This window comes from Tachysurus fulvidraco, chromosome 7 (genome assembly GCF_022655615.1).
Source record: "Tachysurus fulvidraco isolate hzauxx_2018 chromosome 7, HZAU_PFXX_2.0, whole genome shotgun sequence".
In the NCBI taxonomy this organism is placed as follows: Eukaryota; Metazoa; Chordata; class Actinopteri; order Siluriformes; family Bagridae; genus Tachysurus; species Tachysurus fulvidraco.
In genome coordinates this window covers 2847659-2873946 of record NC_062524.1, presented here as the reverse complement: position 1 = coordinate 2873946, position 26288 = coordinate 2847659, and the positions used below count along the sequence as shown (strand labels likewise).

At 36.1% G+C, this 26288-nt stretch overlaps 2 protein-coding genes and 1 non-coding gene across 18 annotated transcripts; 2 read left to right on the top strand and 1 right to left on the bottom strand.

Moving 5' to 3' along the window:
• Positions 1-746: 746 nt before the first annotated feature.
• Positions 747-838, bottom strand: trnay-gua. Its single transcript is given in 2 exon segments — positions 747-782; positions 802-838. It is a non-coding gene; the product is annotated as a tRNA-Tyr (tRNA).
• A 664-nt stretch (positions 839-1502) lies between these two features.
• On the top strand, positions 1503-7090 carry LOC125145267. 2 transcript variants are annotated; one of them, XM_047816774.1, is made up of 9 exons: positions 1527-1887; positions 3804-3923; positions 4035-4130; positions 4204-4222; positions 4581-4616; positions 4773-4802; positions 4898-4979; positions 5778-5846; positions 6096-7090. In XM_047816774.1, the coding sequence occupies exons 2-9, from the start codon at positions 3804-3806 to the stop codon at positions 6244-6246; spliced, it is 603 nt and encodes a 200-aa protein (XP_047672730.1). In that variant the 5' UTR covers positions 1527-1887; the 3' UTR covers positions 6247-7090. The 2 variants fall into 2 exon arrangements, with proteins under 2 accessions (XP_047672731.1, XP_047672730.1); XM_047816775.1 differs by lacking the exon at positions 3804-3923 and having other exon boundaries at positions 1503-1887.
• Positions 7091-7570: 480 nt separating this feature from the next.
• LOC125138462 (NACHT, LRR and PYD domains-containing protein 3-like) lies at positions 7571-25706 on the top strand. Of its 15 annotated transcripts, XM_047816757.1 has the most exons (14): positions 7571-7717; positions 8690-8767; positions 11106-11244; positions 11427-11543; positions 11830-11946; positions 12838-12891; positions 13032-14792; positions 15101-15274; positions 16119-16292; positions 18656-18829; positions 20623-20796; positions 21251-21424; positions 23618-23791; positions 24151-24669. In XM_047816757.1, exons 3-14 carry the CDS (start codon positions 11192-11194, stop codon positions 24314-24316), a joined length of 3312 nt encoding a protein of 1103 aa, XP_047672713.1. In that variant the 5' UTR covers positions 7571-7717; positions 8690-8767; positions 11106-11191; the 3' UTR covers positions 24317-24669. The 15 variants fall into 15 exon arrangements, with proteins under 15 accessions (XP_047672713.1, XP_047672708.1, XP_047672703.1 ...); XM_047816752.1 differs by lacking the exons at positions 16119-16292; positions 24151-24669 and adding an exon at positions 25192-25706; XM_047816747.1 differs by lacking the exon at positions 16119-16292 and having other exon boundaries at positions 11109-11244.
• Positions 25707-26288: the final 582 nt, after the last annotated feature.

Sequence of the window (26288 nt, the reverse complement as noted above, 5' to 3'; positions counted from 1 at the left end):
CTCGGCGGACGTTGTCGGAAGCCAGGCATCCAGTGATAAAACCTGATTGATCTGAATCAATTAGCTTATCTATTACTACTTGTAGACATATAGCAATAACTTTAGCATAATTTTTTACATCCTCGTTGATCAAGGAAATGGGCCTATAATTACAACAGTCTGAGTGATCTTTACTGGGTTTAGGTAGAACAGAGATTAAAGCTGTATTGAGGTCTCGGTGAAAGTGGCCTTTGGATATGGTCTCATTTATAGTGCATAGCCAAATATGACCGAATAAATCCCATAGCACCAGGTATAGCTCTGTTGGAAGGCCGTCAATTCCAGGAGACTTTCCTTTAAAGTAAGAGCAAGGAGTCAGCTTGGTCTGCTTCGGTCTATGTAGTATTTCTGTTTTGTAATATGCATCAAATATTTTGCTCTTCTGCGAAGCAAATCATTGAGTGCAGCCCTTTTAACATTTAACTCATGTAGTTTAATACTGGAAAATTTGTACCCTAACTGCTGTGTGTGTGCACTTTGGATGGGTCAAATGCAGAGAACGAATTCTGAGTATGTCACGTCACTTGGGAACAGAATAAATGGAAAATAAAGTGCATGTGTTTTAATCTTTACACTTTTCTGACAACTTCTTAAGTGCTCAATAATATGTTTGTGTGTATGTGTAAACTACACAACATCTTGTGCTGTCACACTCACCACAGGTTAAACATGTTGATAATATGAAGGCATTTTTACTATAAAAGCATTCCTTCGAGCCGGATTCGAACCAGCGACCTAAGGATGACTATGTCATTACAACCACTACAGTCCTCCGCTCTACCAACTGAGCTATCGAAGGAGACGGGCGCTCCCTGGTGGGAGGCATCTATAGGCATGAGATTTTACGGCAACCATTAACTTGCACTTAAAAACTAATAATTACAGTAACTATATAGTTATATATATATATATAACTATACTTATATAGACTAAGCGTTCATATATAATATATTGTATATAAACGTTAATGGGATATATATGTATATATATATGTATATGTATATATATATATATATATATACATATACATATATATATATATATATATATATATATATATATATATATATATATATATATATATATACACACACACACACAGGATGTTCACTAACATATGAACAGAGAAAACCACATCCTTCAATCTCTGTAATATGTCTGGTGATGTTCAGCCCAACCTACCTCAACTGAACTGATGTAACCCTGAGCTTTCATTCATGTGTGAACGTGTGAACGTCATCTCCTACTCACATTGGAGCAACAACAACAAAAGTGAGTATACATGTTTATTATACACATTTTTATTATACACATGTTTATTATACACATTTTTATTATACACATGTTTATTATACACATTTTTATTATACACATTTTAATGTAATACTAACTGTAATATTTTAAAACTAGTAAAATATGATCAGATACAGACATATAAAATGTGTAATGAATTAAAATGTAAAATAAGATACTAATAGTTTAATGTGATGAGGTGATGAAATACACCTGTAGATTACACGCTTCTCCACATCCTCGTGGTGCACCATAGTTTCTCTAACTATTACAGTGCACCTTCTTCCCTATTGGTTAGTAAGGAGAGCCGTTAGTCACGTCATACGACACCCCCCCCCACACACACACACAGTCGCCATATTTGGTAGAAGCGTCTTTTTGTCGTCGTTTAAAACCGACATAATCAGTAAAATGCGGGTAACGGGACGGTTCTGTATGTTGTGTATTATAAAGCGGACACGGACACCTTTAGGGGATGAAAGTGTAATAAAGAAGAAGGAAAATAAACTGTGCGGTTTGATTCAGGAAGACACCGGAGGATAATCTGTCTTCGAGGTAATTACATTTCTGTTAATGTAATAAATGTTAATGTATATGCGAATTCGTGTTGAACACCAACAGATGGATAGAAAAAAGTAATCCAGATTAGACCATGTTTTTATTTGGAATATCTAAAAGTGAATCATTGACTCTTTGAATCTTTAAGGGCGAATCATTGAGTCTTTGAATCATTGAGTCTTTGAATCGTCAAGGGCGAGTGTTTGAATCTTTAAGGGCGAATCATTGAGTCATTGAATCTCTATGGATGAATCATTTAGTCATTGTTTACAATCATCCCTTTCTTCACAATGTATTTGGTAATGTATATTTATTTTTGTATGACTCAGATGAGGGGTCATAAAAGAAATTATGAATGGAAGTGGATGTTTGTTATTTTTGGGTTTTGTCTCAAAATAAAAAACTCTTACGGTGACCCCATGTTGGCTCTTCTACCTGTTCTTTACATAGCTGGTAGCCCACGTTGTGATATGTTGTCCCATTTAGAGCGCAGGTAATCCGGATTTGAGGACATAAAAACAATGCCCGTCTTGAAAACGGTGTATCTGGATCAGGGTGATCCTATCCAATGTTGCTTTGAAAAACAGGCATAAAAGTAAAACGGATTACCCGATCCTGAATAGGAAAAAATGGGATTTCCAAATCCGGGTCATTTGGATCCAGATTAAAATTTTTGAACAACTGGCCCCAACAGATAGATAGAAAAAAGCAATCCAGATTCGACCGTGTTTTTATTTGGAATATCTAAAAGTGAATCATTGACTCTTTGAATCTTTAAGGGTGAATCATCGAGTCATTGAATCTTTAAGGGTGAATCATTTAGTCATTGTTTACAATCATCCCTTTCTTTGCACAGTGTTTTCAGTGTTTTGTTTTGTCTGTCTGCACATATTCTTTAGTCCTTATCTTTGTATTGTTTTATTTCTCTATATACTGCGTCAGTTATATAAGTATACAGTAAAAGCTTGTTGACTCAAAACAAGCTAAAACTAAAGATTCGTTTACTGATGTTCTACTAATGCATACAGCAGAACATACCGAAAGTAGAACAGAAAATGACGACATAATTGTTTTATTTTTATTCTATTCTGAGTTGTTTACTATTAACAATGTGAATAACGCTTCATAAAACAGTAGTCAGACATTAAACAAACCTAAAGATTCGTATTACCAGTTATAATTTATAAATTATATAAATTTTAAATTTTAATTATAAATTATTATAAATTATAATTTATATCATTTACGTGAACACGTACAAACGAAAGTGAATCAGCTTTGATAAATTCCGTGTTTTTTCACCTTTAAAGTGTCCAAAAGCATTTTTTTTGTCGGTTACACACTGATACGTTTCTGCAGAATAAAATCTGTCAGATCTGTTATTTAAGTGAAGATTTTACTGTGTGTAGATGTAGAATTATAATTAGTCTCATATGCACGTGTCAGAATTTTTCTCATATGCACGTGTCAGATTTTCGACGTTTATAGAGTGGAATAATGATCACAGGGAATTAAACAATCCTGTTCATCTTCTGTCATATTTACAGGGTTATTAATATCATGCAGTAAAATTGTAATCGATTTGGGGGTTCTGGTGGTTGTGTTTTGTTTCAATTATTAAATATGTCTAAAGAAGATAATGGTAGAAGAAACAGATTTCTGTCTTCTTGTGTTGTGACCTTTTACATTAACTATTAACTATTAACACTGAAATCTTTAGAAGACTAAATCAGACTGGTCTTAAATGGTGGGTGAAATCCTGAAATATTACAACTGCGATCAAAGGGGGGGAAAATCACTGTTTTATGTGTAATAATAAAGGCTTCTTTATCTAATGAGTTCCTAATGACTGTTTACTAATTTTCAGGTATTTTATATCTGTATTTTTTTCTTTGTTGGTTCTTTATTTTCAGATGTCAGTCATGTCACAAAACATCACCAAATTTTGTGATGAAATTAAATTTGATAATAAATTCAACTACACATCAGGTCTCTCATACAGCTCTGACTGTGAGCCGACATGGTACGCACAGGTGAGTCTGAGTCTGACGTTTAACATCAGATTAAACACTGAAGCTGCACTGAATGTTGAGATCAGCTGTGAATTGATCAAATAGTTATTTTTTTTACTGACCGATATTTAGAATAAGACGGCCATCGGTGCTGAAATGTCATTGGTTCTGGATGTCTGCCTGATGTGGGTTCGGCTGCTTATAAGGTGCCTCGGGTCACAAAACAAGGTACATACTTTTACGGTAAATTCTTGATATTTTTTGTCACGTCACTAATCAGAATGTTATTCTTTCTTTGCAGGACGAGTACATCTTCCAAGGTACCTTTCTTCTTCTCTCTCTCTCTCTCTCTCTCTCTCTCTCTCTCTCTCTCTCTCTCTCTCTCTCTGTGTGTACATATTTCTTAGTCTGTCAGTATTAGTGCTGTACAGTTTAGCTGTAAATCTGTAATTTAGTTCAGTAAATTAACTAAAAACAGAATGTTTGGTCTGAAGAAAAAACATAACGTCATCAAAATGCTGTGGTTCCATATTATATAAATGTACATTAAATAGCAGACAATAATATATACAGCAGAGAAACAAGGGCAGCAGCATAAACATTGAACACACATGGAATCGTGGAGGCTTCAATATTGTTTGTAACCATTTTTAAATGTCTTTCTTTGTTTGCTCACAGTTACAAACCGCACCACATCTAGAGGTGTAACAGAACGTAAGTACTAGATTTATATATGAAATTCATAGCTCTGGTTACTTTGGGGTGTGTGTGTATGTGTTTATGTGTTTATGTGTGTGTGTGTGTGTGTGTGTTGGTATTTAATATTTTTCCTCTTGTACCATCTGTTAATGTGTCTTATTTATTTTAAAGCTACCAAAACAGATGATCATAGATACAACTGTGAGTATTTTGTATGGTATTTCTGATAAACACTAAATTAAGAGATCTTGTGTGTGAATATAAGAGTTTTAAAAGTTATATTATTGTATTTGTAGATATGTGGCTGCTCGTTCTTCTGGTTCTTCTGGTTCCTCTGATTGTGTATTTGGTTCGGCGCAAAAGAAAACAAGATTACAGGTACAGTAAATCTGCACCACTCAGAAAAAAAGTCCAGCCAACAAAAAAAATCATTTCCTAAAAGAAGCTTAAAATATATTGGTCTCTTGTACAATATTTAATGCATTTTCATGGAACTTCAAAATGATTTTTCATCTTTACCCCAAATTCTTTACCCCAAATTCTTTGATTTATGGCTCCTGATTGGTCCAGAGGTGTTGATTTATTCTCTATTCCTCCTCTGGGCCCTGAGCAGGACAGCTCTGATAGCTACAGCAGAAACCTGTCTGTTTTCCATTCAGAACATTAGATTAGTGTCTAACTAGAAGTGCATATATGGCATATTTGCAATCGATTATGAATAAAGATATACAGCTATGTAGGTGATAAGTCCCGGGGAATAATCCTGTTCATGTCTCCTGAATTCCATGATCTGAATTTCCTGAAATTGATTCTTTTAAGGTGGTTTATTCATTTGCTTATTAATTTATGTAGTTATTTATGTGTTTATTTATTTGGAAACTCTATTACCTAAATTATTTTGCTAGATGCACTTAAATATTTAATGATCTATTTATTTTGTATCATAATATAAATAATACTGCATGACTGTTAAGTACGAATAAATTTACCTTCAAATCACACTGAAATCACTGTTACCCGGTTGTTTCTATGGCAACACTGGCACGCTAAAAGACATTCCACACTTTTGCACGAAGCGAAAGCAAGTCTAAGTGTAATGTAGATTTTTCATCTGAAAACTTTTTTATTTTAATATATTTATGTTCTCTGAATCCTACCTGTTTTTCTTGTTTTTAGCCTGAAACCTGATGTTGAAAATGGTGTGAAAGAGGAGGTTCAGGAACTGAACGGTCACCCCGATGGCAGGTAAGATGGAGGGAGAGATATATGGAGAGAAATACAGCTAGATGGTTGACTAAGTTGTTAAAATCATGGATAATGAAATGTACATGAATAGATATTGGACAGATGAGTAGATGGATGTTTATTTATTATTTTTTCATCATGGGATCTTCATCTGTTTTTATCATTTGCTTTTTGGTTTGTTTTCAATGAAGCACCACAGAACCATTATATGCTTTTTCGTGAAAATCAACATGTTTTGTTTGTTTTTAGCCCGAAACATGATGACGGTAATAAAGACGATCCGAACGGTTATGCTGAGATGATCCTAATGAACTACATCAAACCACAGAATGAAGTGGAAGATGAAGCTCCAAACAGTCATGCAGTCGTGAACGGACATGTGCTCATGGCACATGGATAGATATGTGAGGATTAGGTAGAGAAATGTTGTTGACCTTTTTCATACAAAATCAAAAAACAAGCTTTAAGACATTCCTTCTGTATGTGTCTGTATAACATGATACTCAGTTAAACACCCAAACTAGATGGACAAATACTGTACGCTCACTAGAGAGTACAGGCAGCATTAAACATTCAAAAAAATACCCCAATAATGTGAGTAGTTCTATGTGCCACAAAGCACACATTTTAAACAAATTGCAATAAATCTATTTATTATGTATTACAGATTGTAGAGTTTATTATTCCACCAGCTGGTGCTTTTGCACAAACAAAAAACCAAAAGCAGTAAAAAAGAAACTGAACCTGTTACAGAGCTGCCTGATGTATTTATATGTTTAAAAATTTGTGTATTTGTATTTTACCATATTGAATGTAATTACTGTTTGATAATTATTCATATTTTAACGGAGTGAAAGGCAGTATTTTATTTTTTCCATAAGTGCCTGGTGGTTTCTGTGAAATTATGCATTAATGTGCTATATTTCTATGCAACCAGATGATCATGGCTAGTTTGCCTTGTTCATGATCTCCTGGACAAATTCACTGTATTCCATAAACTGTGTTTCTGTGACCAAGTTTTCACTCCATTTTTGTTTCTCCTGAATGTAGCTTTCAGTTTATATGTTTATATGTATTTGTGTGTATGTGGGTGTGCTTTACTAATACTGTTAGTGCATTCAATATATCATTAATCAAATCACTGCAGCATTCAAACCTTTGCACTTCATGTAAATAAAAAAAATCCATGTTTTATAATGTATTTATTTATTTTCACATATATCAATAAAAGTAAATAAAGCAAATCTAAGTGTCATGTATGTCTTTATGTGTAAACCAATTTACTGTTCACTGGAGTGTGATGTATTTTTAGCACTGAGCTCGTCTGAAGTTACAGTAAGCTCTTTGGACGATTGACTTGAATAGTTGTATTATCCACTAATCATCTCCATGTCACTGCCATGTTACTCATTTTTCTTCTGCATAGATCTCGACTGCATTTCCATGTCACACACATACTGTATACTTTTTATATATTTATTCTTTATTTTGTTTCATTTTTATGTTAAATTATTATCAGTATACTACTAACTCTGTGCTGCTGTAACAGGTAAAATTACATCTAGGATGAATAAAGAGATCTGTCTGTACTGCATGTCTTTGCCTAGCCAAGTTGTTACCTATGGGAATCAATGCTATTCTAATCTAGCATTATCATAGTAAGAGCCTAACTTAAATTACATTAGGCTGATCTAAAAGAGCCGGCTCAAAGTGTCGATTCGGTCACGAACGACACATCACTCGCCAAACGAATCAGCACTGAAAACGAAAGTGAATCTTCTTCAGTTCAGGCTCCATTTTGAGGAGAGGCTGAAAACCCAAAAATATCTTCAACATCTTCAACACCAGGCCCAGTAAGGACTGTGGAATTAGTGAGTAGTTTCTTTAATATAAACACGTTCGTAAATTCCTAAAGACTAAAAGTTTATAATTAACTGAAGTGGATTAAGTAAAAACAGTGTAAAGTAAAAACTGCGTCACGTTGTGGGAAGTCAAAGTCAAGTGCTTACTCTGTACGTGTAACACATACATGGGTTCTTTATTCCTTTATTTAGAAATTTTTGATATCTTATGAAATTGTCTCACTATATATATATATATATATATATATATATATATATATATATATATATGTGTGTGTGTTTGTGTGTGTGTGTGTGTGTGTGTGTGTGTGTGTGTGTGTGTGTGTGTGTGTGCGCGCGCGGGTTTGTTGGTGGTTGACTTGTTTATTGTTTCTCTGTATCGCGGAGGTTTTCTCTGAACTGCTTCACCAGTAGTTTTTACTCCTTTATTATTTTCTATGTTTATGTTTTACCTGTTTTTTTAAACCTAGAATTAAACAAAAACAATACTACTAAAACAGTCTAATTTACACATGCTAGTGCAACGAAGTATTAGAAAAAATCTTAAATAAGTGAGTTAATATTAGCAAATGATCGATGTATACTTAAGTTAAGGTATAAGTCTGTGGGGTTTTTATATTTAAATTATTCACTGCAATCTGGTAATTTATCCATATACAAATGTACATGGAACACTATTCATATTTTTTAATATAATAACTATCCGAGTAATAATTAATGACTAATAAATAGAGTCATAATTAGAGTTAAATTTATACAAAACACACAAATCAAAACACAACAAAATAAACTGCTAACTGTTTAAATTTACACAGCACAACAATTTCTATTTCTAATATAAATCCAAATAATACGTATACATTTATAAATTTCCATCTATAATATGATGCCGTAAAAACTTAAAACACTTTTGAAGTCAAGCTTGTGACATCAACTTACTGAATATCTGCTACATGATTTTCACTAACACATGGTTTTCAGTAAGATCGTCGTGTGTGAACCTGAGTTTCATTATCTCCTACTCACATGTCGATCTGCTTTGGAGCAACAACAACAAAAGTGAGTACAAATGTTTATTATACACATGTTTATTAGACACATTTTTAATGTAAATACTAACTGTAATATTTTAAAACTAGTAAAATATGATTCGATACAAGATATTAAATGTGTAATGAATTAAAATGTAAAATAAGATACTAATAGTTTAATGTTATGAGCTGATGATATACACCTGTAGATTACACGCTTCTCCACATCCTCGTGGCGCACATAGTTTCTCTAACTATAGTAGAAAAAATCTTAAATAAGTGAGTTAATATTAGCAAATGATCGATGTATACTTAAGTTAAGGTATAAGTCTGTGGGGTTTTTATATTTAAATTATTCACTGCAATCTGGTAATTTTATCCATATACAAATGTACATGGAACACTATTCATATTTTTTAATATAATAACTATCCGAGTAATAATTAATGACTAATAAATAGAGTCATAATTAGAGTTAAATTTATACAAAACACACAATCAAAAACACAACAAAATAAACTGCTAACTGTTTAAATTTACACAGCACAAACAATTTCTATTCTAATATAAATCCAAATAATACGTATACATTTATAAATTTCCATCTATAATATGATGCCGTAAAACTTAAAACACTTTTGGAAGTCAAGCTTGTGACATCAACTTACTGAATATCTGCTACATGATTTTCACTAACACATGGTTTTCAGTAAGATCGTCGTGTGTGAACCTGAGTTTCATTATCTCCTACTCACATGTCGATCTGCTTTGGAGCAACAACAACAAAAGTGAGTACAAATGTTTATTATACACATGTTTATTAGACACATTTTTAATGTAAATACTAACTGTAATATTTTAAAACTAGTAAAATATGATTCGATACAAGATATTAAATGTGTAATGAATTAAAATGTAAAATAAGATACTAATAGTTTAATGTTATGAGCTGATGATATACACCTGTAGATTACACGCTTCTCCACATCCTCGTGGCGCACATAGTTTCTCTAACTATTACAGTGCACCTTCTTCCCTATTGGTTAGTAAGGAGAGCCGTTAGTCACGTCATACGACCCCCCCCCCCCCCACACACACACACACAGCCTCCATATTTGGTAGAAGTGTCTTTGTCGTCGGACAAAATTTGGAAAATGTGGGTAAATAATAATATACGTAGTCGAATATTTAGTTTTAAATTCATCTAAAAGATTCGAATTCGAAGAGTCGATTCGTTTGTGTATCACTCGTAATGAATCCTCGTAACGCATTGAAAGTGTTTGTTTTTTCAGCCTCGATTCCGTGTCGTTTCTTCAAAACAAGGCAGATGTTATAATGATATTGTCACACAACACCGACTGTTGACTAAAAGTAAGCGATTTTATTATCAGAAACGACCTTTTATTTCTTTTTTTAACCGTGTAAAAACTGCGTCAGCGGAACTGTGTACTTCCTGTAAAGCTGTTGTTATCTATCGGCTGTTTATTTTATATATTCCAGTTCCTTTTTTTTCCGATTCCACAGTCACCTATTACGCATTCAAAGTTTTAGCTGAATGTATTATTGGGTTTTATTGGTGTGGAACAAACATTGTGATCTTACTGTAGTATTGTATTTCCCGTTTATTTCCATACTGTTTATAAATAGTATAAAGGCTAATCCATATTTGTAAAGTCGTAACAGTTCAGTGTTCACATTTTATAAAAGCCATGAAGCTGTAAATGATCTAATGGACACTGAAAATATTTTTCCTTTGTTTGAGGCTTTTGTGGTAACAGAAATAAATGGACTCACCTTAGGTCAAATATCATCCAAGATATCCCTTACATCCTTCAGTCTGAGAACATTTAAAATATATTCTTATGTTCTTCCTATATGTGTTTTTGTTGAGCGATGACTGACAGATTGCGCTGTTTTGGATTTAAACATCATTGTTTTGTGCTCTGATCAGATTTGGACCATTTTAGCCTTCCTTTTGATTTTCAATCTTGCCTTTGAACCTTTTGATACAGTAAACCTCCAGTACACAGAGACTCAGACATCTCAGTCTTCTGTTTTATACAAATGTCACTAAAGATCTAGCATTTCTGTCTATCAGACTGAATGTGCTCTTGTCCCCTAATGTCACTGCTGCATAATCCTTATAGATTACTCTTACTGTGAATCCTCATGATTCTCAAGGTCCGAGTCACATGTCCGTGACCTGCTGCTGAATGAGATTATCTGAATGCTCCTGAAATGTCACTAACCACAAGCTTCTGCCATGATTTGTTACTAAATACACCAATTTGTGTCTTAAGGACCAAAGCTATAAAAGTTTTTTTTTCTTCAAGATTTACTGCATGTTGTTTTTTTGTGTTTACTAGAAGTTCATTTTGTAGGTGTTCGATCCAGACAACAGTGACTCAGCTGTGTGTCCATAAGCTGTCTGTGCATTCACTGATATTAAAAAATGGAGAGCTCTGATCTGGACACAGTTGACATGACCCCACCCTCAAAAAAATGGTAACTTACCTTGTCCCGATTATATTAGTCATTAACTGTTGATAACTGTAATATTTAGTGAGTATATATATGAAAGAAATATAAAGTTAGATAAAGGAAAGCTCTCACTAAATTATTCTGTCAGTCAAAAGCTGTTTAAAGTGTCTATAACCCTCACAATGACTGTTTATAATGTTGTGCAGTAAACTAGAGGGAAAAACATCAGAATCTGGACCACCCAGCTGTGTCTCCATGAAGAGTGACAGGTCTATGGATATTCCTTTGAACTTTATACATGGAGACTCCTCACTTGTACAAAGGTAACCCTATATCTAAAGTTATTGCAGAGAGAAATGCTGTGCTACACATGTCTTAATCCAGTCAAGCTAAATACTTCAGAGGAAACATTTGTCTTTAAGTTGCTGGAAATGTGTAACGTAAAAACGTATTGAATTAATATCTAGGCACATGAATTACTGTTATTTGGTTGTCCCTCCATGAAAAGAGTGAAATATGAGCATTTCTCAAAAATATTATTAAATTAATGTATCAGGTAAAGACTGTATGGAGTGTATGAATCACAAAATTTCTGTTTATAATGTTCAGTATACTAAAGAGAATCCGATCAGTCTCACCACCACAGAGCTGTGTCTCTATGAAGAGTGACAGGTCTATGGATATTCCTTTGAACTTTATACATGGAGACTCCTCACCTGTACAAAGGTAACCCTATATCTAAAGTTATTGCAGAGAGAAATGCTGTGCTACACATGTCTTAATCCAGTCCAGCCAAACATTTTAGCGAAAATGTGCACGCATTGCTCCCATGCTCTCATTTCCGATGCCTGGGTTTGATTCCTGGGCAAGAAGCTAACCCAGACACTGAAGAGTTAACTGTCAATGCCGGTCCCAAGCCCGTAAAAAAAGAGGGTTGTTCAGGAAGGGCATCTGGCACAAAACCTGCACCAAATATAATTAGAGGACTGCTGAGGGGTCCATGAACAGGGAGCAGCCGTAAGGCCAACAGCAACAACGGCATACATTAATTTCTTTAATCATTAATAATAATATTAATTAATAACACTATTAACATTATTGTTAATAGTGTAGGGATGTGGTGCACAGTGGTTAAGGTGTTGAACTCCTGATCGGAAGGTCATGAGTTTGAATCCCAGGTCCACCAGGCTGCCACTGCTGGGCCCCTGAGCAAGGCCTTTAACCCTGAATTGCTCACTTGTATAAATTGAAATAAAATGTAAGTCACTCTGGATGAGGGAGTCTGCTAAATCCCAGAAATGTAAATGTAATACTGAAGGTAAATTTTTCTTGAACCAAGACAAAAAAAAAAAAAAAAAACCCTCTTCCCTCACATGACCAAATTGACTGACCTCCCATCCAACTTATAGTATATAATTTCTGGCAAGTTTTTAAGAAACATATTTAATTTATATTTGCAATAATTTATAATGGATAATCTGTTTATTGTATTAATGTCGCTGTGAAAACTAATGCATTCAAATTACTGAATAATTCTAATGAAAATATAGTAAAGTTTAAAATAGAGTATTAAAGTGGTTAGTTATTGCTTTTAACAGCTATAACATTTGTTCCCAGTTTTCCACAGAAGCCAGGAGACAGAAGAGAAAAGACCATGATCACAGATACAAGGTAATATCAAAACCAACATGACTGTGACACCGACACACTGCTATTATAAACCTCACGACAGTGAAAACATAACTGTCGTAACCACTTATCTTTAATGTTAATAATGTCTCATCATGTCTCCCTACTTTACCATTTCACAGACATGAACCACGATCTGCTGGTGTTTATGAATTCCAGAAAAAGTACAAGTTACATTTGATGAAGCAGTTTCAGTGTTTGAATGGAGTGATAAACCTGGGAACCCAAACACTCCTGAATGAGATCTACACAGAGCTCTACATCACAGAGGGAGACAGTAAAGATGTCAATAATGAACATGAGGTGAGACAGATTGAAGCAGCATCCAGGAGAAGAACAACAGAGGAAACGCCAATCAAATGCAATGACATCTTTAAGCCTTTATCTGAACAAGATGAACCCATCAGAACTGTGCTGACAAAAGGGGTTGCTGGCATCGGAAAAACAGTCTCTGTGCAGAAGTTCATTCTGGACTGGGCTGAAGGGAAAGTAAATCAGGACGTCCACCTCATATTTCCACTTCCTTTCAGAGAGCTGAACTTGATGAAGGACCAGAAACTGAGTCTGATGGAGCTCCTTCATGTCTTTTTTAAGGAAACAAAAGAAACAGAAATGTCCAGTTTGGAAAAGGTTCTGTTCATTTTTGACGGATTGGACGAGTGTCGTTTTCCTCTAGATTTCCAGAACACAGTGAGAGTGTGTGATGTAACTGAATCAGCAGCAGTGCCTGTGTTGCTGATAAACCTGATCAAAGGGAATCTGCTTCCCTCTGCTCTCATCTGGATCACCTCCAGACCTGCAGCAGCTGATCAAATCCCCTCTGAGTGTGTGGATCGAGTCACAGAGGTACGAGGGTTCAATGACCCACAGAAGGAGGAGTACTTCAGGAAGAGGATCAGTGATCAGAGCCTGGCCAATAAAATAATCACACACCTGAAGTCATTAAGAAGCCTCTACATCATGTGTCACATCCCAGTCTTCTGCTGGATTTCAGTCACTGTTCTAGAGAGAATGTTGTGTGAAGCAGAGAGTGAAGAGATCCCCAAGACTCTGACTCAAATGTACACACACTTCCTCATCATTCAGACAAACATCATAGGAAAAAAATACTCACAGAAGCAGGAGCGTGATGAAGAAGTGCTTCTGAAACTGGGACAACTGGCTTTTCAGCAGCTGATGAAAGGCAACCTGATCTTCTATGATGAAGACCTGAGAGAGTGTGGTATTGATGTGAGCGAAGCAGCAGTGTACTCAGGTGTGTGTACTCAGATCTTCAGAGAGGAGTTTGGGCTTCAGCAGAGTAAAGTGTTCTGCTTTGTTCATCTGACCATTCAGGAGCATCTCGCAGCTCTGTATGTGTACCTGACCTTCATGAAGAAAAAGATTAATGTTCTTAAACACAGTCAGGTCGTTAACACAATCTCAGATGTCCACAACTGGGCTGTAGATCAGGCCTTGGAAACTAAGACTGGACGTCTGGACCTTTTCCTCCGCTTTCTTCTGGGTCTTTCACTGGAGACCAATCAGAAACTCTTACACACCTTTATAACACAGACAGGAAGTAGCCCCCAGAGCAAAGAAGAAACAGTTCAGTACATTAAGATGAAGATCAGAAGAAATCCTCCTGAAGATAAATCCATCAATCTGTTCCACTGTCTGAATGAACTGGGTGATAATTCACTAGTGGAGGAAATCCAAAACTACCTAAAATCTGGAAAACAAAGAAAACTCTCTTCCTCACAGTGGTCTGCTCTGGTGTTTGTGTTACTGACCTCAGCACAGGAACTGGAGGAATTTGACCTGAGTAAATATAGTACAGAGAAGATAACAGATCTGGTTCTTTTGAAGGTGATGCCTGTGACTGCAGCATCAAGAAAAGCAGTGTAAGTAAATCTGAAAAGAAACATTCTACTGTTACACAGTTCTCAAGAAAAGAAAAACGGAACGCACTGGGACAAAATGTAAAATTTACAGTAAAAATAAAAAATGTAAAAACATTCATCCATCTCATATTAACAACTTAATTGGTATCGGACAAAAAAAGAGAAAATTACAATAGGGACTAATCTTTTGTCAGTATTTCGGCTGGGTCAGAAACCTTTTTTTTCATTTAAGAAAAACAGAATGAACAAGTAATTTGCAATAGTGTTACTTTAGTAATACTTTATGTATCCTTATTTTTCCCCTTCAGTATTCGGCATGTAACATTTAAAGAGAAAAGCTCAGCAGCTTTGGCCTCAGTGCTCAGCTCTGAATACACCAGACTGAGAGAACTGGATCTGTCTGAGAGTAAACTAGGAGACTCAGGAGTGAAAAGTCTTTCTGCTGGACTGAAGAATCCTCACTGTAAACTGGAGACAATGAGGTAAGATCAGCTCTCTGAGAGTCCCAATAACTCATTCACAAGACTTATTACAATAATAAGTATATTTATAAGTATATTTGCATAATAATTAATGTTGTAATTATTATGTAATAATAATATTACAGAATATTAAAAAAAAGACTGATATATACTGTACACTGATCAGGCAGAATATTATGACCACTGAGAGGAGAAGTGAATAACACTGATTTTCTCTTCATCACGGTTAGTGCATGGGTTACATTAGGCAGCAAGTGAAAATTTTGTCCACAAAATTTGTGTAAGAAGCAAGAGAAATGGGCAGGCATAAAAATTTGAGCAAGATTTGACAATGGGCAAATTGTGCTGGCTAGACGACTGGGCCAGAGCATTTCCAACGCTCCCCACGAGCATTGATGCACGTGGGGAGCGAAGGCTGAAAAAGGGGGATCAACCAATACAATATTAGGAAGGTGGTAATCATGTTATGCCTGATTGGTGTATATCCTCCATTATAAAGGAATACAGGGACAGTTACCCAGAACTTGACACATACTCTTTATATCTTTTAAACTCAGTCATGGAGAAAACATGTCAGGTGGCAAATGTACTCTTATCAAAATAATCCAGAGATCCATAAGCCACAAAACTAGTAGCTGGTTTTGAATACTGATACACATAAAAATTTACACACACAAATGCTTGAATTATTTACGCAGTTGTATTTAGTTAGCATTTTAATAGCATATTCATGTTTATTCATTCCATTCTGATTAATACTATCAGATTACAGATCATTTTTAAAGTAAATATGAAACCTAGATAAAGATCTGTTGATGATGAGTGTGTTATTGTGTATCTGCAGGTTGTGTGTTTGTGGTGTCTCAGATGAAGGCTGTGCTGCTCTGACTTCAGCTCTGAGATCAAACCCCTCACACCTGAGACACCTGGATCTGTCTGAGAATAAACTTGGAGACTCAGGAGTGAAGAGTCTCTCTGCTCTATTGGAGAATCCTCACTGTAACCTGGAGACACTGAGGTAAGATCATCTCCCTGAGTCACATGACCTGCTCCTCACTAAGACACAAAAACACTTTAATAATGAGACTGAAAGAGAGCTTTTAGCTTAGAATCAGTGTCCTGAGGAGGAAGAATATTTTTTCACTACACACTGATTTTTGTTTTTGATTTTCGTTTTTGTTATGTAAAAAATTATATATATATATATACATATACAGTGCCTTGCGAAAGTATTCGGCCCCCTTGAACTTTGCGACCTTTTGCCACATTTCAGGCTTCAAACACAATGATATGAAACTGTAATTTTTTGTGAGTAATCAACAACAAGTGGGACACAATCATGAAGTGGAACGAAATTTATTGGATATTTAACTTTTTTAACAAATCAAAAACTGTAAAATTGGGTGTGCAAAATTATTCGGCCCCTTTACTTTCAGTGCAGCAAACTCTCTCCAGAAGTTCAGTGAGGATCTCTGAATGATCCAATGTTGACCTAAATGACTAATGATGACAAATAGAATCCACCTGTGTGTAATCAAGTCTCCGTATAAATGCACCTGCACTGTGATAGTCTCAGAGGTCCGTTTAAAGCGCAGAGAGCATCATGAAGAACAAGGAACACACCAGGCAGGTCCGAGATACCGTTGTGGAGAAGTTTAAAGCCGGATTTGGATACAAAAAGATTTCCCAAGCTTTAAACATCCCAGGGAGCACTGTGCAAGCGATAATATTGAAATGGAAGGAGTATCAGACCACTGCAAATCTACGAAGACCTGGCCGTCCCTCTAAACTTTCAGCTCATACAAGGAGAAGACTGATCAGAGATGCAGCCAAGAGGCCTATGATCACTCTGGATGAACTGCAGAGATCTACAGCTGAGGTGGGAGACTCTGTCCATAGGACAACAAGCAGTCATATACTGCACAAATCTGGCCTTTATGGAAGAGTGGCAAGAAGAAAGCCATTTCTTAAAGATATCCATAAAAAGTGTCGTTTAAAGTTTGCCACAAGCCACCTGGGAGACACACCAAACATGTGGAAGAAGGTGCTCTGGTCAGATGAATCCAAAATTGAACTTTTTGGCAACAATGCAAAACGTTGTGTTTGGCGTAAAAGCAACACAGCTCATCACCCTGAACACACAACCCCCACTGTCAAACATGGTGGTGGCAGCATCATGGTTTGGGCCTGCTTTTCTTCAGCAGGGACAGGGAAGATGGTTAAAATTGATGGGAAGATGGATGGAGCCAAATACAGGACCATTCTGGAAGAAAACCTGATGGAGTCTGCAAAAGACCTGAGACTGGGACGGAGATTTGTCTTCCAACAAGACAATGATCCAAAACATAAAGCAAAATCTACAATGGAATGGTTCAAAAATAAACATATCCAGGTGTTAGAATGGCCAAGTCAAAGTCCAGACCTAAATACAATCGAGAATCTGTATAAAGAACAGAAAACTGCTGTTCACAAACACACTCCATCCAACCTCACTGAGCTTGAGCTGTTCTGCAAGGAGGAATGGGCAAAAATTTCAGTCTCTCGATGTGCAAAACTGATAGAGACATACCCCAAGCGACTTACAGCTGTAATCGCAGCAAAAGGTGGCGCTACAAAGTATTAACTTAAGGGGGCCGAATAATTTTGCACGCCCAATTTTTCAGTTTTTGATTTGTTAAAAAAGTTTGAAATATCCAATAAATTTCGTTCCACTTCATGATTGTGTCCCACTTGTTGTTGATTCTTCACAAAAAATTACAGTTTCATATCATTGTTTGAAGCCTGAAATGTGGCAAAAGGTCGCATAGTTCAAGGGGGCCGAATACTTTCGCAAGGCACTGTGTGTGTATGTATGTGTGTGTGTGTGTGTGTGTGTGTGTGTGTGTGTGTGTGTATATATATATATATATATCCTTGTCTGTTTATATTGTCCACCTGTCCTGTATATATTGCTGTTTATAAACCTGTTTACAATGTGTGTTCAGTGCTAAATTTTCAGAGCTGCTAAATGTTTATTTTTCACTGTTTTAGACAATTACAATAAAGATCTGTTCTACTCTGTTTACAGTGGATATGAAAATTTACACACTCCTGTTAAAATGTCAGATTTTGGAGATATACATTTACAGGATTAGAACTAAGTATCATATCATTTGTTACCACTGCACTGTCATGTGTTAATATGATGATATTTCTAGAACAACTTACAGAAGTGTTTTGAAGTAACTATGAATAAATAAATCCTGATAATGATTCACTAGATCACAGACTAAAACCCTCATTTCATTCTAAATGATAAAATAATTGTAAACTAAAATAATCTAAAAAAAATGTTAAAGATAAAGATCTGTTGTTGATGAGTGTGTTATGGTGTATCTGCAGGTTGTGTGTTTGTGGTGTCTCAGATGAAGGCTGTGCTGCACTGACTTCAGCTCTGAGATCAAACCCCTCACACCTGAGACACCTGGATCTGTCTGAGAATAAACTTGGAGACTCAGGAGTGAAGAGTCTCTCTGCTCTATTGGAGAATCCTCTCTGTTACCTGGAGACACTGAGGTAAGATCATCTCTCTGAGTCACATGACCTGCTCCTCACTAAGACACTTTCTCTAATAATGGGACTAAAGCAGAGGTTCAGCATTCTTTGATTATTTTAATAAATCACCAAATCAAAATAACAGAGAAAAATATGATTAAATAGCCTACATACTCCACACAGTACAAATTCATGAGTTTCATCTCATGGCTTCATTCCTCTCAAATACATTGTACAGATATATGCATTTATGGTTTAATAAACATCTACTACGACATATTTAATAATTTTAACCTCTGAATGTTAATAAAGTTTTCTGTGCAATGCAAACTTGAATTGAAATTTCTGTTTTTGATTATGTGCTCAAATATTTCAGTGGCATTCCAAATAATAAAACCATTAACATGTATTTTAATGATGGGTTATTTGGACATTAAGGCCATCCTTAAAAATATTCTTGTTTGCTGTAACCCGACCCACCCTGTCAATTTAGAACCGACTCAATTTTTTATTTTTTTTGCTTTAAGTCCAACCGACTTGCTGGTTGTAAATTTGTGTTAAGACCGACCAATTTTTTTTTTAACTTTTCAAACAACTAATACAAAAGCAATAAAATAATATTAATTATATTTTAGTAAGTATTGTAAATATATAAATTGCCTAGGCCTACATACAAACGAAGGTTACCTTCTTTCTTTTTAAATAAAAACCCGTGACATCATCTATGTTTACACTATTGGTTACCGGATGTCACACTATGGCCTGTGCGTTCGCTTCTTCTCATTCTCTCATTCACTGTCAGAGTCAACAGTTCGCGCTCGGTAAGGATGGCTGCGGCTGCAGTAAACAAAATGTTCGCGGTCACCGTTCAAAGCCATACTTGTTTGGGCTCCATAATACATCTAAAAAAATTCATCAAAACAGCTCGACACCGCTTTAACTTGGCACAAAGTTCTGGAAAATCTGTGTCCAGCATCAAATTAAGGTTTGCAATGATGTGCCTGAAGGCACGGGTTGAAGACCCAGTCAGTGACGTCACGATATGCTAATTTGTTTAACGTCATACCTACGTAATCACCAAAATTGTACTTTTTTTTTTTTACACATTGAAACTTGGGGGGGGGGGAAATATAGACCTACCGACCTTTTTTTTTTTTTTTTTTTTTATAAACTGTTACTGCAAACCAAAATATTTTTTAGGATGGCCCAATTAACATTCAGGTTAATATACTAAAAAAATTGCTATCAGGACAGAAAGTGAGAGTGCAACATCAGGGCTTATTTCAAAAGAAGAGTCCAAACATCTACATAACTGTCAGTCATTCTGGAGTCATATTTTGATCTGCTGTAGGTGATTTTTCAGAAACAATTGGGGCATATTTTTGTGAAGGTAAAGGTGAAGCTTCTCTTCAAAATGAGTACGGTAGGTTTGAATAGACACTATCACATATGGGGCAAGGTGTTGCCTAATGGTCAGAGAGTCTGACTCATAATCCAAAGGTTGTGGGTTCGAGTCTCGGGCCGGCCACGACTGAGGTGCCCTTGAGCAAGGCAACCCCCCAACTGCTCCCCGGGCACTGCAGCATAAATGGCTGCCCACTGCTCCGGGTGTGTGTTGCTCCTTTTGATTTTTGCTGCTTCTATAATATACGACTTTTAATTTGTGATTAAAAATGTGATCCATCTATAATGCACAGATGATATTAAATACTTGTTTCATTCTGAACGATAAAGTAAATTTACGTGAATAAGTTTTAAAATAAATTTGAAGATGAAGATCTGTTGTTGATGAGTGTGTTATTGTGTATCTGCAGGATGTGTGTTTGTGGTGTCTCAGATGAAGGCTGTGCTGCTCTGACTTCAGCTCTGAGATCAAACCCCTCACACCTGAGAGACCTGGATCTGTCTGAGAATAAACTTGGAGACCCAGGAATGAAGAGTCTCTCTGCTCTATTGGAGAATCCTCTCTGTAACCTGGAGACACTGAGGTAAGATCATCTCTCTGAGTCACATGACCTGCTCCTCACTAAGACACTTTCTCTAATAAGGGGACTGAAGCAGGGGTTCAGCATTCTTTGATTATTTTAATAAATCACCAACTGAAAATAACAGTGAAAAATATGATTAAATAGCCTACATACTCCACACAGTACAAATTCATGAGTTTCATCTCATGGCTTCATTCCTCTCAAATACATTGTACAGATATATGCATCCTGTGTCGTTCCCAGGGTCTGCAGCTGACCTCTGCTGGTTCACAAGAAGTGTAAATTTTGCTGTTAATAAACCTGTTTACAATAAATCTTGATAATGATTCACTTGATTACAGACTAAAATCCTTGTTTCATTCTAAATGATGAAATAATTTAAAACTAAAATAATCTTAAAAAAAATGTTAGATAAAGATCTGTTGTTGATGAGTGTGTTATTGTGTATCTGCAGGTTGTGTGTTTGTGGTGTCACAGATGAAGGCTGTGCTGCTCTGACTTCAGCTCTGAGATCAAACCCCTCACACCTGAGACACCTGGATCTGTCTGAGAATAAACTTGGAGACTCAGGAGTGAAGAGTCTCTCTGCTCTATTGGAGAATCCTCTCTGTAACCTGGAGACACTGAGGTAAGATCATCTCTCTGAGTCACATGATCTGCTCCTAACCAAGACACTTTCTCTAATAATGAGACTGAAACAGGGGTTTTATTTCAGCAGCAATGTTTTAGGAGGAAGATTATTTCTTGAAACTGATGATATATCAAAGACCAGTTAAACTCTTGTTAAAAATTTCTTTTTTGTTATGTAAAACCTGAAGAGCTGCTATAGCAGCTAGTGTGTTGGCTTACAGGAGACATTTTGTCTGACTGACCGACAAGGCGGATTGTTGTGTGAATGGTGTGTTAATGAGGAGTCTAACTAAAGTGTGGAGTCTAGCTAAGTGACCTGCCGGTGCTCCCACAAGTAACAATACATTTTATTTAATCATTTTACAAATCACTTGTCTGATGTCCCTCCTGAAAGCATGAATTGTTTCTGACAGACACAGGAAGACTGCAGTCACACCATCTGAAAGGCAGATAAATATATTATTGAAATACTTTATAAAATGTAATTGAACGTACAGAACATAATTATTTATCAGTGGGTATTTTAATACAGATCATATGCCCCTTTTCCACCGAGGCAGTTTGAGTGCTGGTTCGGAGCCTAATTTAGAACCAGTTCTTTCTTTTTCCACAGCCAAAGCACCGGCTCTGAACCAGGAAAAGTGGTTCTTAAGTAGCACCAAAACGTTGCAGGTCTAGACTTAAGAACCGCTTGCATTAGGAGCTGTGGGCGGAGCTACTGTTAGCGCATTTGATAATGTACCTAAAGTTTACCAATGTTTAATACACTTTTACTTTATTGATCCTTACTATTTTTGCTGCTTCTATAATATGACCTTCCATTTGTGATTAATAATGTGATCCATTTACAGTTGAGGCCAAAATTATTAGCCCCCTTATGAAATTAGACAAAACTCTGTCTGTTTTATAGTGTATTTGTTTCCAAAATGACAAAGACAAAATGTCCACTAAGTTTGATTAGGATATTTAATTGTAATAGTGAGTTGAGACAAGAATGGGCAAAAATGAAACGTCCAAAATTATTAGCCCCCTGGTCATTAATAGTCAATAGTGTACCCTTTCTGAGCCACAACTGACAACAACCTCTTAGAGTAATTCTTTACTAGGTTGGTACAGGTCTCCTGAGGGATTTTAGCCAATTCTTTCATTGCAAATTGCTCCAGCTGGTCCAAATTGCATGGTTTCCAAGCATGGACATTTACTTTGAGCACTCGCCAGATTCTCAATAGGATTGAGGTCTGGTCTCTGTGCGGACCACTCCAGGACCCTTGGTTTTGGTATCCTTCAGGAACTGTTGGACCAATTACGATGTATGCTTTGGATCATTGTCTTGTTGAAAGGCCCAGCGACGACCTAAGGCTAAACTATGAGCAGATTTCTGCATATTATCCCTCGAAATGTCAACATAATTTTCATTTTTGATGATGCCATGCACCCGAACAAGGCTGCCTGTGCCTGAAGCTGCAAAACAGCCCCACAGCATGATGCTCCCACCACCATGTTTAACTGTGGGAACTGTGTTCTTAGGGTTGAAGGCCTCACCCTTTCTTCGCCAAACATAAGCAACATCCATGTGCCCAAACAGTTCCAGTTTAGTCTCATCAGACCAAAGCATAGTGTCCCAAAACTCACCTTTACCTTTCATATGTTCACGGGCAAACCTGTCTGGCTGTGATGTGCTGCTTTTTGAGTAAAGGGGTTCTACTGGGACGATGGCCCTTCTCCTTGGAGTCCTTTTATTCTGATTGAATGCCCAGGTGTTGTTAGGAAGCCAGTTGACTGCAGAGGTGTATTTTGAAAGCTGAATGATTAATTAAGGTGTGTTTTGAAAGCGAAAATTCACATGGGGCTAACATTTTTGACCACCCCATTTTCACTATATTTGATATAAAGCAAGCCTAAAAATGTATTTTATATTCCAAAATGTACCAAAAGCTACTAAATAACACTGGTGAATGTTTGATTATATCAAGTTTTATCAATGCTGCAAACATTGGAACGATCTTTAGGAAAATGTTCCAAAATTCCTGGGGGGCTAATAATTTTGGCCTCAACTGTATAATGCACAGATGGTATTAAATACTCGTTTCATTCTGAACAATAAAGTAAATTTACATGAATAAAATTAATTAATTAATTAAAATAAATTTGAAGATAAAAATCTGTTGAGTGTGTTATTGTGTATCTGCAGGCTGTGTGATTGTGGTGTCACAGATGAAGGCTGTGCTGCACTGACTTCAGCTCTGAGATCAAACCCCTCACACCTGAGACACCTGGATCTGTCTGAGAATAAACTTGGAGACTCAGGAGTGAAGAGTCTCTCTGCTCTATTGGAGAAACCTCTCTGTAACCTGGAGACACTGAGGTAAGATCATCTCCCTGAGTCCCATGACCTGTTCCTCACTAAGACAACTTCTTTATTCGTGAGACTAAAGCAGAGGTTCAGCATTCTTTGATTATTTTAATAAATCACCAACTCAAAATAACAGAGAAAAATATGATTAAATAGCCTACATACTCCACACAGTACAAATTCATGAGTTTCATCTCATGGCTTCATTCCTCTCAAATACATTGTACAGATATATGCATCCTGTGTCGTTCCCAGGGTCTGCAGCTGACCTCTGCTGGTTCACAAGTGCCCCTAGCTTTTACATTGCTCAACCAACTCCTGATACTTAGTTTGTTTCCTTTTATAAGCTTACTCTGTGCATTCTACACCAGGTCATTCAGTTCTACTATGACTGTCAACCAGAACTTGACTTCTACCATTTTGCTTAGCCTGTCTGGAAAATCATCCATCCATCCATCTATCCATCAGTCCAGTCCGTCCGTCCATCCATCCATCCATCCAATATTTGTGACTGAAAAATATCTGATTAGTGGATGATGTAAATGTTGACATTTAATTTGTCTTTTGTAAATTTGAGACAGTTTTTTTTTTCCCCCCGACTCATTTTCTTGTTAATACTGAATTCAACCATTTACACATTAAGTCTGTATGTATTTTAAAAACACATATGTAATAGACAAAAGAGCTGATAGTCAGTCCCTCTACACCTCCGCACCCTATTGTCATTCAAAATCAACCAGTTGAAATAGTGGACAGTTTCAAATATCTGGAAATGACACTGGATAACACACACACCTTTGCTCAGCACATTATGGGCATTCAGAAAAGAAGTCATCAAAGACTGTCGGTCATTCGCAAACTCAAAGGACTTAATGTCGCTCCTCGTTTACTATTACTACTTTATCAAAGCATTATTCAGTCAATTTTACTGTATTGTAATACTGTATTTACAATATTGCTGCAAAAGTTATAGGTCTTCCTACACCTAACCTTATAGAACTCAATAACATAGCTATCGGACGCTTTGCCATTTCAGTAGAACGGGATTCCACACATCCACTAAATGAGTATCTAGCCCCACTGCCCTCAGGGCGCAGGTACAGGGCTCTAAGGTGCAGAAGGGCCCGCTTTGGAAGAAGCCTGATTCCCTCAGTCATTAAGTATCTTAACAATAGACATCGCTGAGTGTTATTCTGAATGTTTTTGACATGTATGTATTATTACTGTTTATGTTGCGTGTGTCGAACAAGTACAGTGTTGTGGAAAAGAATTTCCCCTTTGGGGACAATAAAGTAAAGTAAGTAATGTATAATTAATTTATGTATAAAACAATTTATATTCAGGTTCAGTGCTCTTACTACAGTAACACCATTAGACTTCACTAAGAAACTAAAGTATGTTGTTGTGTGCAGGTTGGTGGACTGTCATTTCAGATGAAGGCTGTGATACTCTGACTTCAGCTCTGAGATCAATGCCTTTACATCTGGATCTAGTCTTGAATAAAAAAGGAGACTCCAGAAAGAAGATGCCTGCAGCTTGTAAGGATGATGAACATCACAAACTACAGTAACTGATGGAAAGTTATGAACTATTCACATACACATTGAAAGATAACAAAGATATTAAGTGTTATAAAGTGGTTATAGGTAATGTACATATGAATTACCTATAAGTAATATACCTATCAATATACTGGAATATTCTGAACTAGGCTGATTGTATGATACCACATCTATAACCGTGAAATCAAGTGACGGCGTCCTCATTCTTTCTGTCCTGTTCTGATTTAATAATGCACTTGTAAATAAATTGTGTAAACCACCATGATTGTTTCTGCTGATGTCTCTTTTCTTGTGATAACACCGAATAACATTATTCTGTATTACTACACTGTGGTGATATGAATAAATCTTCCTATCCAATCACATTCTCTGCATTTTTTTTGTGAACTCTTCCCTGAATTTAGTTCAGAGTTAGCGACAGCAGTGCAACTCAGACTTCTCTGAGATTTCTCAATGTTTTATCTTTTTTTTTATTGGCCAGGCAGCACATGTTTATTTTATAAACAGCACGTGTTTATTTTATCCCAAAAAAAATGGCCACTAGAGAACACTTTCAAAAGATAAAGGAAGTTTAACAGATTTTGTTAAAAGCTCATATAGTTATCTCAGAAATGGTGACCCTTCCGTTTCTTTACACCTTGTCTGTACCAGACCTGAAAACTTTCTAGAGCAGAGGTATTCAACTAAAATTTAAAGAGGTCCAGTAAGAAAAAATTTCTTGCAGCAAATGTATGGAAGATCATAATGTCTCACTAGTTAGTGTGAGATATATTTAAGTAGCCTAGTAGTTGTATCAACATCTGCAAGCAATCAATACCTGACTGTCAAATCAAATAAAAATCGAATAAATTCAGTACAATTCAAAAACATTTTGAAAATATTATCACATATCACGTAACATAGAACTGAACATGTGTATGATTGTAGGTAGGTGTATGTGTGTCAAA

Excerpts from the sequence above, each read along its gene's own strand:
- LOC125138462 (XM_047816757.1), top strand. The coding sequence starts at position 11,192 with ATGGAGAGCTCTGATCTGGACACAGTTGACATGACCCCACCCTCAAAA. Across the intron at positions 21,425-23,617 it reads TGTAACCTGGAGACACTGAG|GCTGTGTGATTGTGGTGTCA; the intron begins GTAAGATCATCT and ends GTGTATCTGCAG. Across the intron at positions 23,792-24,150 it reads TGTAACCTGGAGACACTGAG|GTCATTCAGTTCTACTATGA; the intron begins GTAAGATCATCT and ends ATTCTACACCAG.
- LOC125145267 (XM_047816774.1), top strand. The coding sequence starts at position 3,804 with ATGTCAGTCATGTCACAAAACATCACCAAATTTTGTGATGAAATTAAA. Across the intron at positions 4,617-4,772 it reads ATCTAGAGGTGTAACAGAAC|CTACCAAAACAGATGATCAT; the intron begins GTAAGTACTAGA and ends TTTATTTTAAAG. Across the intron at positions 4,980-5,777 it reads AAAAGAAAACAAGATTACAG|CCTGAAACCTGATGTTGAAA; the intron begins GTACAGTAAATC and ends TCTTGTTTTTAG.